The 19,312-nt window shown below is 42.7% G+C and overlaps 1 protein-coding gene across 2 annotated transcripts in view; it reads left to right on the top strand.

Moving 5' to 3' along the window:
* Nucleotides 1-3,034: 3,034 nt before the first annotated feature.
* The window catches only part of CD2AP (CD2 associated protein), a 75,380-nt gene continuing 59,102 nt past the window's right edge, over nt 3,035-19,312 (top strand). Inside the window, exon 1 of one of the 2 annotated variants that reach the window (XM_084516311.1) lies at nt 3,035-3,142. In XM_084516311.1, the coding sequence (XP_084372437.1) occupies nt 3,139-3,142 (4 nt within the window). In that variant the 5' untranslated portion in view covers nt 3,035-3,138. Of the gene's footprint in view, nt 3,143-15,733; nt 15,803-19,312 lie in introns of those variants that run through there. The other variant, XM_084516309.1, reaches the window with a different exon arrangement.

The raw sequence follows: 19,312 nt of genomic DNA, 5'->3' as shown, positions 1-19,312 counted from the left end.
AAGGTGAAATTTTACAGTCAAGACTGTTTAACTCCTTAGTGCTAAAGGCTGTATGCTCCCATGCAATTTTTATGGGTATAGTTATGCAAGAAGTTGTTGTTATGATAAACACAATAGTGTTAAAAGCATAAATCTGGACTGTTTGGGAACAAACTATTTGGTTAAAGGGCAGTGCACAATTATTGCAGTACATGTGCTATTCATATGGACATGGGACATTAACTTGATAGCAACTGACATGATTTTGTTCACAAAACAAACAAACAAAACAAAACTAAACAAAATAACAACAACAAGAACAACAACAAACAGTTCCTATAATTCCTTGCCCTTTAGGGAGAAGTTTTGAAAGTTTTAAGTTCAAGTTTCTTAATCTGGAAGCAATGGAGTAATTTTACGATTCCCACAGTGGCACAAAATATTTCAAGTGAAACGTTCACTGTAGCACTAGGAAGAAAGCCTATCATTATATATTCCTAGTTGTTTTTTGTTTGTTTGTTTGTTTTCTGTGAGGGAAAAAATAAACATCTCTAGTGATGACAGACTGTATCATTCTTATTTTATTTCATAAGTTTACATAACAACCTCTATGCAATGATCTCCCTTGTAAAATAAAATTATAGTAGTTACTATGTGTGTAACTAAATATTTTATTGATCTGTGAATGTCACTACAATTCATCTCTCAAATGCAAGCAATACATTCTGTTATTCCACTAAACTCAACCACAAAGAATTTAAAATGCTCATCTTTCATTTGTTTCAAAAGTTTTGTTGACTAAATTCCACCTAGGATGAAAATAAGTGCAGTTATTTTGAGGAAACTTATTGCATTGGAAAATAATGTGAAACAAATATGTGTTTTTATGCATATTGAATTCCCCAGAGGCAGAATACTGGGGCTCTACATTCATCTTGAACTGAAAGAAACGACTGAATAAAAAGCAAAAACTAGCTCTAGGTCTATCAATTTAACACCAAGACTGACAGCATAAATACCAATCATTCCATAATATCCATATGAAAATGGCTAATTATCTGTTTTCAGCCTTTGTAAAAGTGGAAAGTGAGGAAATAAATTCAGCTTAGGTGAATTAGGAGGTAATTACTGGTACATAAACACTGCTTAACAGTTGAACCGTGATAACAGTTACTAGCTTAGCACAGATGTGTTTTCCTCACATGTACCATAATTGCCAACTCACATAGGAACACTAAATATAGGCTCCTAATGCTGCTTTAAGTTACACGTGAGCAGACTCCTGTGTTTTTAAAAAACTCACAGCTATGAAGTGTTGACAAACTCAGCGGAGCATGACCAGACACGTGCGAAGGGCCAGCTGTAGGCATTGGTGAAATAGAAAACTGCACCAGGCATTGGTGGATTGGGCAGAAAAGGAGACTTTTGGGCTCAGCAACCACAGCAGCTCCTTCAGCAGCCATCCCATTTCCTTCTCAGTGCTACTGGAAAGGAGACAGTCTGGAAACACAGGGCTGGCTATATGCTGGTGCAGTATGGTCAGAGTAGCTGGGCTCCGAGTAAAATTTGGTTTTGTAGTCAAGCAGCTAAGAGTATTCAGGGTGATCCAAAGGAAAAAGTGACCCTTAAATTATTTGGAAAGAGCTTCCAGAAAGAAGGTTACACAGAGCTTCTTCAACTCTGCAGAAGTGTACATTGCAAATATTTTATTTATCACCTCTTGTACAGTCACACTGAGCCTTGAGGCAGGTCTGAAAAAGTTAGAGATGGGATCAAATATGGGATCAAATTTACAATTCATCTTGTCCTTTATCCTTATTTACCATGTAGTTCTTCAGAAGTGGAAAACAAACGTCCACCTAAAGAGAAGACAGATGAGGATAATTTGCCACCATGAAAGTTATTTTCTAAATTTTTGTTGGAATTGACTTCAGACTCTAAGGATGACAACACTGCAACTTCTTCAGGGAAAATCTCACAATGACTTGTACATTTCCATTTCTGCCGTTGGAAGAAATGGAAGCACAGTCTGCATCAAAATAGGGTGAAGGAGATAAAACATCCTACTATGATATGGTACAGGCTTTTTTACACCCATATACTCCACATTGTGCTTCAGTACTCATCTGACTCACTTTCTGCTTGTATGCCACAAGGAAGATGCTAAGCAAGGGCTGACTCCTGGAAATACTTGGCATTCTTTTTAGGCTAATTTTGGCACCAGCTTGGCTCCAAGGGCTCTCGAGCTGTTCACACAAGGATATCTGTGGCAGGGAAGATGGAGAATATCAATTTTGGAGAGCCCTGCTGTGTTCTACTCCCTGATTTTCACCAAAACCACACCGTGTTTACTTGTCCTTTTGGCCTTGGGGTCACTGGTTTTTCTTTAAATCAGCTTAGCTCTAAGTAGTCGTTTTCACCCTTCCTGCACTTCCCGCAAAAAAAAAAAAACACTAAACAGTGGCAGTCTGATGCCATCGTGAATACTTCTTTCTAGAAATACATCTTCCCTCCTTTCTACAAATACATCTTATTAAAACAAACCACCCTAAACCACTGCAAACCAATGCCCAATCCTACACACGCTCCAAGCTAAAAAAGGGGACTTTCACCCCCAAAAAGTGAGGAGCAGCCTGGGGTGGGAGCGGGTGTACCCCCAGGGGGCTTGGAGGAAAGACCTCAGCGCTACGACCCCACAGCCTGCCCCTCGCTGTGTGTGTGGGTTGCCCCAAACCACTGTTTTTTGGGGTAAGAACTGAGTGTGGGGGGGGGTGGGCGGGGGGAGAGTCTGTGTGGAGGGGACGGCGGCGGTGACGTCACCCTGCCTGGCAACCTCAGCAAGCGTGGGGAGGAGATCTCGCGAGATTTGCCCCCCCTCCCGTCGCGGGTGGGAGGGGGTGGGGGGGGGGGGCGGTGCCGCCGGTGGCGGAGGTCGCCTGAGGCGGGCAGCGGGGAAAGGGGGGGGTGAAAGGCGGCGACGGGACGGGACGGGACGGGACGGGACGGGACGGGACGGGTCGGGTCTGATTCGCCCCCCCCGGCCCCGCAGCAGCCCCACAGCGCCCTCAGCGGCCCGCATGGAGCCTCAGTGCCCGGTTTGAGCGAGTACGGCGGGACCCGCAGCCGCCGAGCCCCGCCGGGCGGGCGGGCGGGCGCAGCATGGGTGAGCGAGGTTGAGGGGGTAAGGGGGGGGGGGGACACGCACCGGGTGCCTGCCCCGCTTTGTCTGGGGAGGTTTTGGGATTTACAACCGCCCAAAAAAGGGGAGAGGAGCTCGCTGGAGATGGGTGAGGTGCAAACGTGTTGGGGCGGGGGGCGAGTGCCGGCGGAGAGGTGGGTTTGTGTGGGGCTGGGTCGGCGGCAGGTGGGAGAAGGAGCGGCTTTTGGGGTGTGGTGGGGGCTCTGAGGGAGTCCTGGGGGGGTCTTGAGGGGAGTAAGGGGGTCCTGAGGGGTCCTAAGGGGGTCCTGAGGGAACGGGGGTGTCTTGAGGCGTCTTTGGGGGGCTCTGAGGGGAACGGGGGGGTCCTGAGGGGAGTCTGGGGTCCGGGGGGCTCTGAGGGGAACGGGAGTGTTCTGGGGGGGATCTGAGGGGAGCAGGGGGTCCTGAGGGGACCCTGAGGGAAATAGGAGGCCTCTGAGGGGAGCGAAGGGGCCCTGAGGGGAGCCTGGGGTCCCGGGGGGTTCCTCAGGAGGACTCTGAGGGGAATGGGGGGCCCAGAAGAAATCATGAGGGAAATGGGGTTTCCTGAGATTTATGGGGGACTCTGGAGCCACAGAGTCCCGCATTGCCACCGGCTGCTCGGTGGAGGAAGCAGGCGAAGAGTAAAAACGGCTCTGGTCAAACCCAGCCCCTCCGAGGTGGTAGAGTTTTGTTGTTCTTTTTCCCCTCCCCAGCTAGGTTTCAGCTTCACCCATTTTTCCACTAAGGTGTTCGTTAAAAAAAAAAAAAAAACAACAAAGGTGCAGCTGCTTGAGATAGCTGTATTTTTATAATGTGCCAGATCAGGTTTGTGCTGGAAACAATCGGCTGCGCTCGGCCGAACCCATAACTTAACAGTGTTTGCACAGGGACAAATGAAGGGGTGTTTTAAATGCTGCTCATCAGGCTCCTGTATTTTTATTCCGACACCCCCCAATTTCCATTGTGCATCGTCTCTGTCTCGGTTACCCTCACTTATATGACGTTAATTGCTCACTGCACTGCCCTGTACGATTTTAGCTGCTGAATGTACTTGTGGGGGGTGTGCACGGTGGTAGCTTGCTTGTTTTGTGCCAGAGGCGTGTGTGTACGTCGGCTGCTGTGTGCAAGTCTGCCACATTGACGAGCACGGTTTAAGCTTTTTTAAGTGGAAACAAAGTTGTTTTTGCGTAGCTTTTCTTCCTCCTCCTTATGTATAAATAGAGGGGAAGAAGTGCATGGCGTGCGAATCAAATGCGCGGTTAGTGAAGCGATACGCGCTCCTCCTGACTTGTGTTTCTTGGGATTATAAGGAAGTGATTTCATTTATTTTCTATTGCAAAGTAATTTGTATTGAAAGCATGCTTAAAATGAGGTCTGAAAATATAAAATGAGATCGGTATTGCAGGCTCTGACATAAGCAGAGCTTTAATAAATCACTTTTTCATGGTTCAGAATAGGTAGGAGTTATTATTTTGTACTTTCTGAGCTGCATTGTCATACTCGCAAGAAGTGTTTACATCAGTCATTGCAGCAGACAGCGCTGGCACTGCCTATAATGTAAAGGTTTAGTATGCTAATTAAACGTTTTCAGCCCTGTGTAATGTTGAAATGTGAAATATCTGGGGGTTTCCATAGAGTAGGTCCGAATTATTAAAAGTATTAGTGTGCAGTTGGGAATATTGCCCAAGACTTTTAATAAAGGTCTTGGTCTGGTTTTCAGGCTATGATCACTGTTAAACCTTGTTTGATGTAGTTTTTTTTTTTTCTTTACTCTTCCTTAAGTATGTCTTCTCTCTCTGTCTTTTCTGATTACAGTAGCGAGCATGTTATTACTGCTCCATAGGTGGCTGAATTGAGTGGGTCCATAAACTGTGTCAAGTATTGTTACTGCGTGGATTATTATAACCATAACAATTTGTGTGCCTGTGCAATTACGTTAGAAGTGCTTCTGCCAGAACGCTGGCAAATGTCTGCAAATGATTATAGCAGGATCCCAGAGCCTTTTAAATAGGGTTTTCTATCAAGGTCTAATCCTTTATTCAAAATATTCAGAATTTTCAATTCTTCTGAATGAAAAATGGGGAAGAATATACAGTAAAACATCTCCAAAAATTAGAGTGAAAAAAGACCTAACTTTAGTTGGCACTACACTAGCTATATTTAGTGATGGCTTTGCGTTTATTCTGAGAAGCCATTATTTAATTACTTTATTACTGACGTCATGGTAGAGCTGGCTCTTGATAAGAGATTGTTTGTCTTTTATGCCAGCCTCTGAAGGAGGTTTTGTATGTCAGGGATGGCTTGGAGGAAATCGTGGAGGTATTTGACAAATGCATGGTTTTCTAAGATTCATGGGGAACCAGAGGAGGAATATGATTCGGGGGAAACCAAAAGTGGAAGGACAGAAATACCAAGTGCCTTGAAACAGGGACTTTTATGTTCTTATAATGTTGGAAATGAATGTTGCAGGAGCATGTGAATGATGGTGAGGAGGAGGAAGTTATCGGTGGTGACAAACACAGACTCTGTAAAGCCACCGATGATGCCCTGTTATGTGATTACTCTGTCATTATAATTCTTTGCCTTCTGTACTGCATTAATCATGGGGATTTGATACGTGGTTCTACAAATAGATGGAAAGTAGATGAATTTAAGGGAAAAATGTTCAGATGTTCTAGGGAAAGATCTTTTTATTGATTGAATCATATGTTTGCTACCCATGGTTGACAACCATTTTAGAGGGAAGTAGAGTTGCATTATGACATCTTTCCTGTTTATTTCTATGGCTGGATAGCAGGTAATTTTCCTAATTATAGTTGAGAAATTATACGATTATATAACTTGGGCATTATCAAGGAGATTGAGCTGAATTTGCAGTGTACAAATAATTTCTGTGTCTCTTCACAACTAAGAATGAAATATTGTAGCAACAGTTGATACTCTACCGCAGTGATACATTGAAATTTCATGGACTTTTGCTACATGCAGTTTTACCCTTTTTTTCCTTTACTTCATTGGCAAAAATCAGTGCTGACAGATTTGTGGTTCCCAAGAGTTAATATATCTGAATTTGGTGCACTTCATCTTTGGAAAACTGTGTGTAATACTTAAAGAAGCTGGACACGCTTCTTCACTGCTAACAGAATGAGTACAAATATGAAACAGTTTCTGTAGACCAAATATATTTTAAATTTCATTGAGCATTAAACTTGCATGAGGTCTTTTGCTTTCTTTACCTTCCTATTGCAACAAAAAAAATCTAGGTCTTTTTTTTTTTTTTTTTTAAGTAGACTGAATGCTTTTAATGTATTATCACAGGGACAGTGAGAGGTTGAATATTCACTAGCAGCATTACAAAAACTAATGAAACATTACTACAATGTTTGTTCTTGTAACTGGTGAAGAAAAAAGAGGTATGAGTCCTTCAGTGAGTATTTTTACCGAGAAATGTGTCAGATCCAGTGTGCAGTTGAACTTTATTTACAGTAAGCTACTGAAGAATAAAATGACTTAATCAGAAGTCCAAGGTATTGCTAAATGAAGCAGCTTGTCTGTATTACGGTTGTTGCTGCATGTAATGTTGACAGGCTGGCTGGCAATGTTGAGCAAAGTGCTTTCTTATCATTTTTTTTTGTATTCTAGACAAAACTATAAGGGAAAATAAGGGAAAGATGACCTCTGGAAGAGAAATGTCTAAGCTGCTACAGTCTGCTGCCCTGTGGCTGGAAGGAGTTGGTGGTTACAGGGTTTGTGTCATGGTGGAGGAGAAATCCCATGAAAGCCTGCTAGAGGCTGTTGGCTTGGCTAATGCCTGCTTCCCTCCATCCCCAAAAGAAAGAAAACGAAAGAGCTGATGCACTGTCTGTGGTAGGTTTATGAAAAGGATATGTAAAGCAGGTCAGCCGCGGGATCTTCTCCATTTTCTGGCATCACCCATTGCCTGGCTATTACTAATTTATGGACTTTCTCAAAGGTGTTGGCAAGCAATTGGTAACTTTGGGACTTTTTGAAAGGTGTTTGGAGTTTGACTGAATCTTGTAACCCATAGTGACAGACCATCAGGGACTTGTACAAGTGGGGCTGGGAGGAATGTGGCTCCTGCCCTCCACAGCTTCCTGCGGCAGTGAGAGTATTTAACATGAATGGGGTGTGTGTGTGTGAGGGAATGCTTCCTGTCTGTGTGCATTTTTCCCCTCTCTCCCCTAAAGCTGCTTTCTCAGCCTGAAGTCTCTGTATTTCTTAGAAATTGCAGATTGCTTGCTTGCTGACCTCCTTATAGTTACCTTGCAGGTTTGGTTTTGATCCCCTGGAGCCGTTCGTCTTTCAGACTGAGAAATCTTCATGCCTTTATTTTCCTCCTGTGTGAGGAAACACACACATGCTGGTCATCTTTGTGTGTTTTTTAATTTTAATTTTCAAGTTTTGATGCCACTTTAATCTTGTGAAGAGATGTTAGAGATGTTTTGTTCGAGACTAACTCCACACAGGGACGTAATTATATTTGCTTCCTCGGTTTTCTTTTGTTTTCCTAGCAGTTCTTAGTGTTTTGTTTCAGTTAGATAGCATCTTGCCTTTGAAGTCTCTTCACCTTTGCTGACCTCCTTGGCTCTGTTGTCTCCCTGTGTTAGCTTTTTAGTGTCTTTTGGTTGCATGCACACACAAAATACGTGGTTGGGTATGCCGTGCTGTCTGGGGCTAAGCTGGGTGATTGCTCCAGTCTGTCCCTGTCTGGCTGTTGGTGCTGAGCTCTTCTGTCACTTCTATTTCCGCAGATACGCTATCACATGTGACTGCTTGCACAGTAGTTCTCTAACCCAGTTTCATAAAAGTGACTTATTAGGAAAGAAGAGCAGTAGAAGTGCCTAAAGTGACTCAGGTCAACTTGACAGAAGTAGGTATGATGATCAAATGATTTTTGTTTTTTTTTTGCTAGTGGATCTGGATTATAGCTATTTCTAGCAGAAAGCTGGTGGCTGAGAATGGCTGACCTGTAGCTAATAGAGGGTGTCTGATCTGTGTTTGCAACCTGGGCACTTAAAACAAGTCTGAGCTGTCTCTGTTCCTTTTTAAAGGATTTGAAATAGCCTCCTGTAGTGTAGTTAAATTACATTCAGCTTTTCCTTTCCTGTCTGTAAGCATTGATTTTTCTCTTCTACTCCAAGCTGTCAGACTGTGAGTGATCTGAAAAGTTCCACGTGCCCCACAAATGTTAACTTTGTGCCTTTGCAGTCTCCCTAGACACACAGTAATGAGAAATAGCTCTGTGCAACTTTGTCCCTGTGATGGGGTGAGCTTAAACCTGCTTCTGCATTGCCCTCAGCTTCTTGTCACAAGGATTTTTAGCAGGGCTGAAGTACTAGAACTATCTGCTCGGTCACCTACTTTCTCGAGTGATTGCTTGCTCTGTTAAATAAAAGTGTACCATAATTTCAAAGCCAGCCTTGCTTTCAGCAGGATGTTCACCTAGGTGACCTCCATAGGTTCCTGTCGGCCTAATTTTTTCTGTGATTCTTGGCATAAACTGTAATTTATTTGAATAATATTGTGGCGCCAGCACAAATATTTACTTTCTCTGACTAATAGTAACAACTATTTTGGGCTTGGATTTCATTTTATTGCTCCAGCCGTATGCACAATTGATTTCATATAAAGTCAGTATGAAATGTTGCTTTTTCAGGAAACCTGAATGACTAAAATAATGTATTGTAGATGTTTTTGAGCAGCATATCTGCATTTCCTGAAATAGCTAGGGCCTGTGACTGCCAAGTCCTAAATCAGACTGAAGGAAGCATCACAGTATGTGTCTTCCAAATGAGTTAAATCTTTCCACTTCTGGATAATAGACACTGAAGTAAATATCATGCAAGGTCACCTAGAATATTAAGTTAACTTTTCTTAAAGGAACATTTATTACCTATAATGCAATCAAGGTATAACAAGCTGTTAGGCAAGTTTGCTTTCAGTGCAATCATTTCAAATCTAATATTAATGTTGAAATATTAAACAAATCTCTGCAACCTGATATTTGGAAAATGATAAATATATTTTTTCTGTTGTTGCTAAAAATCTTTGGCTTGAGAATATTTAAAACCAGAATAAGGCATTTTGCTGTTATTTCATGAGTTTGGACAGCACTGACTTGTGATGTTACAGGAGAAGCTTGCAGCTGGAGCTCTGTTGACTGGAGGACGAAGCAGGGATCTGTATGTTCATGTGTCATGGTACCAAATAGCTTTGTGAACGTAGAACTTTGAGTTTAAATTTGACGTTATTTTTTAAGAAACTCAGAATCAATTTTATCACCTTTGTTGGTTCAACCAGATAAAATATACTTTTAAGTTATTGGAATAGCTTAAGCTCGTGCTATTTTCTGAACAGGACTGAAATCACCATGAACGTGATACCTTCTGATAGCAGAGAAATATGCAAATGGCTTTGGAATGAAGCGGCACTGAGCACTCTCTTTATTCTTTTTGTTGCTGCTTCTGCAGCAGCCACATCTCAGCAGCTGTAAATAGATTTTTTTTCTGGACTGGAATTATTATTATTTTAATTTAAGAAAGCAGTTTTTCCAGAGTTCCTGGAAATTTGCCTGACTTACCATCTAAAGAAGACTCTAAGTCATCAATTTTTACCTTTTGGAGAAAATTATTAAGTGGTCAGCCTTAGTCACATGTTTTTGACTGTATATGAAGCTTGAGCATTTTAAACTGGTGCTGAAATTAAGTCTCACCCTTCACTTAGCTCCGGCCAGTGATCATTGTCCTCTTTCCTTGTTTATACAAGCTGAATCATCTGAAACTTCCCTGTCTTCCTGAAATAGCTTTCAGCTAGGCTGGCTCTGCAGGAATTGAGAGGAAGCTCATGGCTGCAAAAAAAAAAAAAAAAAAAGGGATGGAAGCAAGAGGAAGGTGAGGTAGTTACTTAAAGCAGAGTCAGCTGGCGTTCATTTATAGCATTAGCTGAAATAAAGCCTGGTGGAAAGGATTCTTATAACTTGAGTTCAGTTGGATTTATTGGAAACGTATTGATATACCCTAATTTAGCCTATTTTTCTTTTTCCTAAGCCGCATTGTTTCTGCTTTTTTTTTTTTTTTCAGGAAAAATGCAAAAATAGAACAATGAGCAAACTTGTCAGAATGGTTTGAGTCATTCCCATGCAATATGTTTTTTTTGGGACCGGGGAGAGAAAAGTCTTCATCTTTGCTGCTCTGAGAAATGAAACCGCTGGTTTCATAAAGCTTTCACTCTTAGTAAAGGCAAATCACATCATTTAACTCTGAAGCTGTATCTCTAGTTGGGAAGGGCTTTGTTGTAGGGCTGACTGGCACGTAATTGGACTTGCTCTGAAAGTCATCCTGTGGGTACAGTTTCGTGCTGTGCCTTGTTGGAGATAACTCCAGGCTGCTGCCACAAAGGGCCGAAGCTTTGCGGTTACTCTCCCTGTCTTGCTTTTGGCTCTGGAGGTTATGAGGCCGTGGTGAGAGCTGATAAGCTGCCTGATGTGGGGGAAACTGCTCTGCCTGGTTTACCGCCCTGTTGGCAGGCCGAATGGCCTTGCTCCGACTGCGCAGTCATTACCTCCTGTGCGAGAGAGGGGGTGGGAATACATTTCAGGGGCCAGGGAAGGGAGAGAATCTCACCTTGTACAGTGTAGCCTGCGGTTACTTTGCACTCGATTCAAGCTGAAACATTTAATTTCTCCTCAGAGTCTATCTTAATCACTCTCCGTGATGTCCATGATCCAGCAAACTGATAATTTCATAGCTCTCTTGTACTTGATTTTAGAAGGCTATTCTAAAACTTCTAGTCATTTTCCTCTATCCATGTTAGCCATTTTTAAGCTATGCCCGTGTCTTTATCGACTTCATAATGGCTTTAAAGGGAAAATACTTCATAAACAACTGGAACTTGTTGTTGAGGTATTTTTTGTGTTTCTGTGGGTTTGGTTTTTGTTGTTCTCAGTAGTCTGTCTGTATTGAGAAGCAGCCTGAGTATGGCTTGTGAAAGTATACCTCTGTCCTTCTGTGTCTCCTCAGCTGGGCTAAACTCTCATTATTTGAACGTTTTCTGAACTCTCATTGTTTGAACATCCCCATTATTTGAATGCTTTTGTGGAAGTTGGCTTATTTAGCACTGTCAAAAATTGATAAATGTAATATTAACTACCTAAAACTTAAAACGTGTGCAAACAGCAGTATAATTTATCTTACCGATATCTACCGATATCTTATCTATCAGTGAAGCTATTAACCACTAGAACTAGTTGCCAAGGGAAGTGCTGGATCCATCACTTCTAGACATGGTCATTCCCTGCCTGAGGACTTTATCAATGCTTTCTTTAATCTTCCCTTCTGGCAGATTTAGTGATCATGTGTCCCTGGGATGATCTAGTAGAAGAAACTGGCCAGAGCTGAATCCAACTGGAAGAGAACCAGCTGGCTGGTTTGGCAGCAAATTAAACCGGCACACCCTCCAACAGCGTGAGACCAGTGCAAGGGAAGAGGCAGTGGTGTGAGAAGTAGGGAGAGAAAGCATGCAGGGTCACTCTATCATCATCAGATATTGTTGGTCTAGTTGTAAGAGTCTATGCTCTCTAAAAAAAAAATGGCTAAAGCAACTGTTCCTGAAAAGCAGACCCCCATCTGTTTGGTCTTGTAACTGGTTAAGTCTCTTGTTGGGGGATTTTAAAGTACAACTTCACAAATTTAGCTATACTTCCAAGCTGCCTGGGAGTGTCTGCAGCTTCAGATAATCATTGGGAGAGTGGGCCATGGACTGTTGGGAACTTCAGTGTCCCAGGCAAATTAGAGCTTTTCTGAAGTGAGGTAAAAATGGGATTCTGTTTGGAAATAAAAATGCTGTAGGGCGTAAGTACACGTTAGGAAGAAGGTGAGTGTGTTAATCCCATACTGTCATAGTTATGGTAGATAAGGAGACCGCAGATCTTCTCCAAAAGTGTTTGCAAACAGCAGAATAAAGTATTTGTGTTAAGCATAAATTATAAACTACGCTCTTTTGCTCTCAGAAAGCAAATACGGTGCTTTATAGGCTTGAGCCAAATTACACGTGGTTCTGAAAATACACTGCCTCCTTCAGCACAGGGAGGGAGAGTCTGAAGTGGAAAGATCTTTCAGTCTTAGTGCTGTATTTTTATGAAAGAAAATCATGAAATACATGGATATAATGTAAATGGCTTGTAATGTATGTATTAGAAGAAAACATGTCCCAGTAGGTAACTAGTAACAGGAAGACTTCGGCTTGATGAATAGCAGGTGAAGTAAATCTATTTATAAAACACAAAATGTGCTGTCAGAGTAAGACAGCCTGCCATCTTCATGCAGCGAGAAGCCCATACTGATTTCCTACCTCGTGTCTTGCTGTATTGCAGTTCTACGTAGTGGCTGAAGTGGTAAATCCTGACCTAATTAAAAAAAAAAAAAAAGCTGAAGTTATATTGTTCATTGTCTTCACGTGTATTATTATTATTATTATTATTATTATTATTTATTGTCTGCATGTGTAATTGGGTCACCAGGGTTGTGCTCGGTAGTTATGAAACACATGGGGACAGACTAAAGGGATTTCCTGTGGTTTTTGGAATCGGAACTGCTTCTTCAGGAGAATGTGGTGAGGAGAGTGGAGATGATGATAAGCTTTCTATGAACTTGTGCTTAGTTCTCTCCTGACTGCAATGAGCACTATCCTGAGCCCCAGACAGTTTTTCATAACCTTCTGTAATGTCTCTGTTCCCTCCCTAAATTCCTTAAATACCTGCAGTTCTGTGTTACTATCAATTAGCTACGCAAGACACAGCACATGCTGTAGCTGTTTCCAGGCTGCATATTTGATGGTTAGCCAACCAGCAGGTTAAAGGAGTAGGAGTGTTAGGGTAGGGGGGGAAAAAAAAGGTATAACACTTATTTTAAGACATTAATCTGACATGTCTCAACCAAACAGGTATACAAGGGGGAAAACTGGCTGACAGGCATGCTCATGTGAGCTTGATTTTCTCCAAGGTGTACAAGATGATACTCAAGTATGGAAAGCCTGGGGGCAGACCTAACTTCTCCATTCTGAGTGCCTAGCAGAAGACTGGATATAATAACAGCAAGATGAAACTTGTGTTCCACAAAACACATCCTGTGGATACCTAGCAAGATTCTGTATTTATTTTCTAGTTCAATTTCATGTCTTCGTCACATTCTGGGGTTACTCCTCCTTTCTTGATCAGAGGTGAGGAGGAGGACCTGGGGGTATGGGCAGTCAGCCTCACCTCAGTCCTCAGCAAAGTGAGGGAGCAGACCCTCAGGAAAACTGCTTCAACGTACGCGAAGGGCAAGGAGGTGACAGGGCAGCCAGCATGGATTTCCAGAGAACAACTGACTTAAACAACGTGGTTCCTTTCTATGATAACCCAACCGGTTCTGTGGACAAGGGGAGAATGAGCTCTTATATACAGGCAAGGCTTTTGACATTGCTGCCCGTGGCATTTTGCCAAATGGAGGAGAAATAGTCTAGATGACTGCAAGGTGGGAGGGAGGCTGGGACCCAAGCCAACCAGTCAGCAGTTCAAGGCCAAACTGGTAGCCATTGACTTGGTGTTCCTAGGGCTGGTACGGGGCTGGTGATGATATCCAGCTGCCCAGATGATAGGATGGCGTGTCCTCCCCGCACGCTGAGCAAGGAGGGGATGGTTGGTGTGCCCCGGGGGCACTGAGCCAACAGGAGCCTCCTGTAAGTCCTAGAAATGGGTGAAAGAGAAAATCCAGCACCAAGGGGTCAAAGGGAAAATCTGGGACTGCCCTTGCTGGCAGGTGGCTTTGACCGGGGAATAGCTGGCAGTCCCTGCTGATAGTGCTTGGGGCGCTAAGGGACACCAGTTAGTGGTGGGACTTGGAGGTTCAAGTTGGTGCTTGGATGTCATGATCATAGAGGTCTTTTCCAACCTAGGATTCTATTACCTGGCATTTGCAAAGCTGTATCTAAAATACCACATCCAGTTTTGGTCCCCTTTCTATTGAAATGCAAGAGGAATGCCAACACACTCATCTCAGAAAGGTACCTGGGTGTGATTGTGTTACCTCCATCCTTTGAAGACTTTCAAGATTGAGCTGGGCAAAGCCTTGAGTGACTTGCTTGGACTCTGAGGTCTGCCTTGCTGTGACAAGTTTGGAGTTAGTGACTTCCAGGGGTCCTTTCAGACCTTTTTTATTCCCCCTGTGATTCCCAATATTGCAAACCATGCTGACTTAAATCATAATCTTAATAAGATATGGTTAAATCCCTTCAAAATTCAAGTTACAAATGAGTGTTTAAATGACTTGATTTCCTGAACTTTAGAACCTAATTGAGCTAACGAAGCAACTTCATCTTTAAAAAATATCTGATTAGGGCTGTAGGGTGCCCTTGAGCGTTTGTGGTTTTGACTGGCTTTTGTAAAAATCCATTGCATAAGGATTTCTAACTGTGCTTTTCAATCAACAATTCAATTTTTATATTGACTGAAATGTCCGCACTAGAAAGTAAATTAACTTCATTAATGCAATAATTAGTGTGGGCCATCCTGACAGTGTGAAGTCAGATAGGAGCACTTGCCTCTGTTCTAATGCTAAGCATATTTTGTGGTTTTTGAAAGATCCCAGTCTGGGACCACTCAGACTATTGCATCATTCCTGTTTTTAAAGCTGAAGAGAACACTTTGTGCATGCTCCGAATGATGCTTTTAAGTTTCCATAAGTTTATTTCAAAGCCAGCTTCTTGCCATGTTTGCAGAAATACAAATTGTCATTCTGAATGAGATATGTTCCAAGTTGTAGACTGTGTATTAAAGCATTTTTGCATTTTTTTGGGGTAGTGTGAAAGAAGTTTTCTTTTGGTTTAAACCCAGAAAGCTTTCAGAGACTTTCTTGTTTTTGTCATTTATGCATTTGTAACCTGGAGCTCTGATCATTCTGTCCTTTTTGGCCAGAGGAGTCCTCACAACAGTCTGCAGGAGGAGCTGAAGCTTTTGTAGTATCATGGAGCCCTGATACAGAAGGAAGGAAACGTTTATGTAACAAATACAGATATTTTTTGGTAACTTTGTAAAAAGATTTCTAGCTAAGACAAGCAACTGAACTTTCACATGTATTTTTAAGTGCTAATTAACTATTTAATGGAGGTTTGGAGGGAAAAATGCTAACAAACCTGGAAATGTGGCGTGACCCCTTTGCTGACCCTGTAGCACTTCTGCTTATTTGGTGCTTGGGATTTGAACTAGATCCGAGTGAGATATGTTTATCTTCTTGCTCAGAGCTTCTTGGCAGTTTTTCTGTAGGCAGATTTTCTGTGACTCACCTTGGATGTTGAATGTTTTACTAAATAGATATTATAAAATTCAGGGAAGGGATAGAGGAAGAGGTGTAAGTCTATATACAGAACAGTATCTGAGTCATGGCTTGAGGATTTTTTTTTTTATTTCTCAGCACATTTCCCTGTGCCCTTTGAGATCCTTGGTTTTCTGTGCTTATCAGCTTAGCAGCAATTCTTCAGCTGTACTTGTAAAGACGTTTGCTGCCTTTCCTGCAGGTGTCACCTCTCTCATTTCCATGCTGCTTCCTTACAGCGAGCTCTACTCGGACACAGTGAAAGAAACAGCAGGTAACATAAAACATCACTTTCTGTTTAAAGTATTTTTTTTTTCCCAGGTAAAACACTTTGTGTGTTTTCATGTGATACCTGCAGTTAGTGCTGGTTTTCCTCTGATGCTTCCTGTCTCCTGTCTTCTCTTGACACATTCCTGTAATGAGGGGTGGGGAGAGCCTGGTAATTCTTGCTCAGAGAGCTTAAGGGAATTGAGAGGGAAACAAACATACAAAACTAAACTCTTATTTTTAAAACGTGTTTTATCTGCTCATACGCAGTGGTAGACACTTCAGAAGCTAAGGGAGAATAGAGTAGGAAAATGAGGCGTGCGGTGTTTGCATCTTCGGTGCTTTGGGGCAGGCTGCTAGGCAGGATTTCTGCTGCAGTGTTTGTATTTAATTTCCTTCACAAAGTTTCTTGCTAATTGTACTGGAGCCAGCTTGAGAAGCTGTCATTTGAGATTTACTGTTAGAATGCAAATGAGCTTCTCGTTACCGTTTTCAGTAGTGCATTTTCCTAATTCCTTCAATATTTATGGTCTGTAAAAATAGATAGAATCTCTTGTTAAATATGTGTCAAGTCGTTTCTTGAAGAACCTACCATTGACTTACCAGACCTGTGCCAAATGCCAGGTGAATCCAGGGTGGCTTCTAGATGGAGCAGCTCTGCACAGGCAGAACCAAGGCTCCTGGCTTTCAGCTGTCTCACAGGCAGACTGCTGGTTTTGTTTTCCTGCTTTTTAGGGAAGCTATTGCAGTAGCAGGATTACTGGTCTACACAGAAAGTGTTTCTGGTGGTGGTGCAGCATAGGGCAAGTTGCAGAGAGTAATGAAGACTATCAGACACTTGTGGGGGGTGTGGAAAGGAAAGAAGAAGAAAAAAGCAAAACTACTCAAATTTTGCTTTGTCACTGGCTTCAGCAGTGACTAGAGCTGTCTGGGAATCAGGTTGTCTAGAGATAATGACTGGGGTGTCGGTGGCGTAGCACTGGGAATGTATTTTTGCGAGAAGTTGATTTGCATTCAGCTTGGCCAACTTCTGCAGAGTTGCACGTCTGTTGTAGAAGTAAAATTGGGAGTGTGAGAAACCTCGTTAAGGGCTCTGACAGATTGTGTGGGTCTCCTATCAGGATGTCTCTGAAAGAGGGTGTGATAAAGCCAGTTGCTGATACATACTTCTCTTTGTGTATATCTAACATTCAGGTAAAATCACAGTACAAAAATTTTCTGTGTTTACCGTTAGAGTGAAACATTTTGGGACTCCATGCTTTAGAAAAAGAACAGAACAGCTTTTTAGTCTGGCTCTTTCTTTCCCCTCCTTTATTTTTATTTTTTGCCTTGAAGCTCGAAGTATTTAATCAAAATGGGAAGCTGACAGTAGCTGGACTGCTGATGCTGAGATTTGGGCAAATAAAGGCCCAGAGGCAATACTGGATAATGTGAGACTTGCACAGTATGATTGAAAGCTTTTTTTTTTTTTTTTTTTTTTTTTTTTTAACTCTTGTGTGTTTAGTTTGATTTATTTTCATCCTAAAAAAATAGAACAGCATAAAATACCCTTAGCAGTGAAACTCATTGGGTTTCTAACTGGTCTTGCAAACCACCTCATACATTCAGTGACTTCTGATAGTAAAAAGATGCTGTATACTTTAAGAATGATATGTTTTTTATGACATTTACCATGGTTTTTGATTGAAAGGACTTGATTTTTAAGTTCCTCTCTAAGTTAAAGACTTCTTAAAATCTGATAGAAGCAGGGATGGAGCTGGAAGACTGAGGTGTCCAGGCACTGAGCTGTGTGAACGGGAGATCAGGCTGGGGCCGTGCTCTGTCTGAGCTCCTGCACTGGAGGATCTCCTGGGGCTTGTTGAGAATTTGGCCTGGCCCTGCAGCGTGGTGGCTGCGTGCTCGTCTAATGCTGCGCCGAACCTAATTAGCCTGCCCAGCTGCGGGCTGTGTTGGAGTGAGTAAAAAGGCTGTCTCTCCAAATGGAGCAGGCTCTGTCAGATGGCAGCAGGGTGTTTGTGGTGCTCCCATAGTCTGGGTGGTTGTGGCTGAGCTGGTGTTATATGGAATTTGTTTGGATCCAACAGTGTCTATTTGTTTGTATGGAGGGGACCTGTGTTGCTGGAAAGCAGTATTTGTTTGTCTGGCATATAGGCTAATAAATGCTACAGATTTAGGTTATCTACCTAGGAAATAAGCCACAAATGCAATAATTATTTGACAGCTAATTGAGGTTCAGTTGTATATGCTTAAAAGAAAATGTATGCAGAGTGGCGCAGATATCTTTCAATTCCATTGGCATGGTGTTTCTTATTATAAATTAATAAAGAATCCTGATAGCTGAGAGCACTTTGCTTTAAACAAAACTTGAAGTGAGTATTTAAACATGAGGCCAGCATCACCTTGAACTGAATACCATCTCCTCTGCCACATCCCTTCCTTGTGGTGGGTAGGTGTGGGTGAGGAGAGCTGCAGCAGCAGGAAGCAGCGTAGGGATGCTGATGGGGAACAAAGTGATGTGGCTGGGATAGCTCATCTGGGAGCAGGCACAGTTGGCAATGGCTCTGCGATGTGTCACCGGTACTTCTGAGGCTGTACACAAGGTGCCCAACTTCCTTCTGGGCTGGTTTGAAGGCAGAAGATCTTGCTCATGATGCTTAGCACTGAGGTAGGTTGCGGTGACGCAGCTGTTTTGCAAGTCCTTCATGTGGAGCGTGAATGCAGTGGCTGCACAGCTGAGCTTGCTGGAACCAGCTGTGGTTCCACGTGCCATCGCTTAAACCTGTTGGCTTCTTGAAGGCTGCCGTGAGCTGGCCTGGAAAGTGAGGGTCGGCTGCATGGTCTCTTAGCTAAATGTGCTCTTTCCGTGTTCAGTTCTTACCAGCGCGGAACCACATCCCTAGCGTAAGAGCTGGCAGGAATCCAGTGGCTTTGCTCACTTATGCATTATGCTGAGGTGTGGTTTCAGGGCAGCTTTTGGCAATGTGTGAAGCAGTAAGCGGGGAGGGGCAAGAAAAGTGGACCTGTAGGGGAAAACCCCTGGTTTTAGGGACCTGCATGCTTTCAACACCTCCATATCATCCTGGTTTCGGTCTCACCCCATGGATTTAGTGCTTATTAGTGATTAAAGTTCAATGAGGCTACTCCTGTGATGCCTGTCTCTAATTTAAGTTTCAGTGTGAAGACATCTGAGTTGCTTGCTGTGAGATGGCTTCATGCTGTGAGCTGAAGCATGGTCAGTGAAGGGGTTGGAATTTCGCTGAGAAGCATGCCCCTGATCTGGACATAGCAATGATTAGACATGGATCTAAGTTGGCTGTGATGCAGTCTTGCTCCTCTGACCCTGCAGTGAGCCATCTTAGGGAGATTAACTTGTGGAAAGCTGGGAGTCTTTGCTTGGGCTGTTTACTTCTGCTAAATCAGATAAAGAAATAAATAAGTACTGATTTCAGCACTAAACAGGAGGAAAGGACCATGTGGATGAGCATGGAAGAGGATGGGATCACAGCATCCATGCATT

This window comes from Aythya ferina (assembly GCF_964211825.1).
Source record: "Aythya ferina genome assembly, chromosome: 3".
Classification (NCBI taxonomy): domain Eukaryota; kingdom Metazoa; phylum Chordata; class Aves; order Anseriformes; family Anatidae; genus Aythya; species Aythya ferina.
This window is presented reverse-complemented; position numbering and strand designations above follow the sequence as displayed.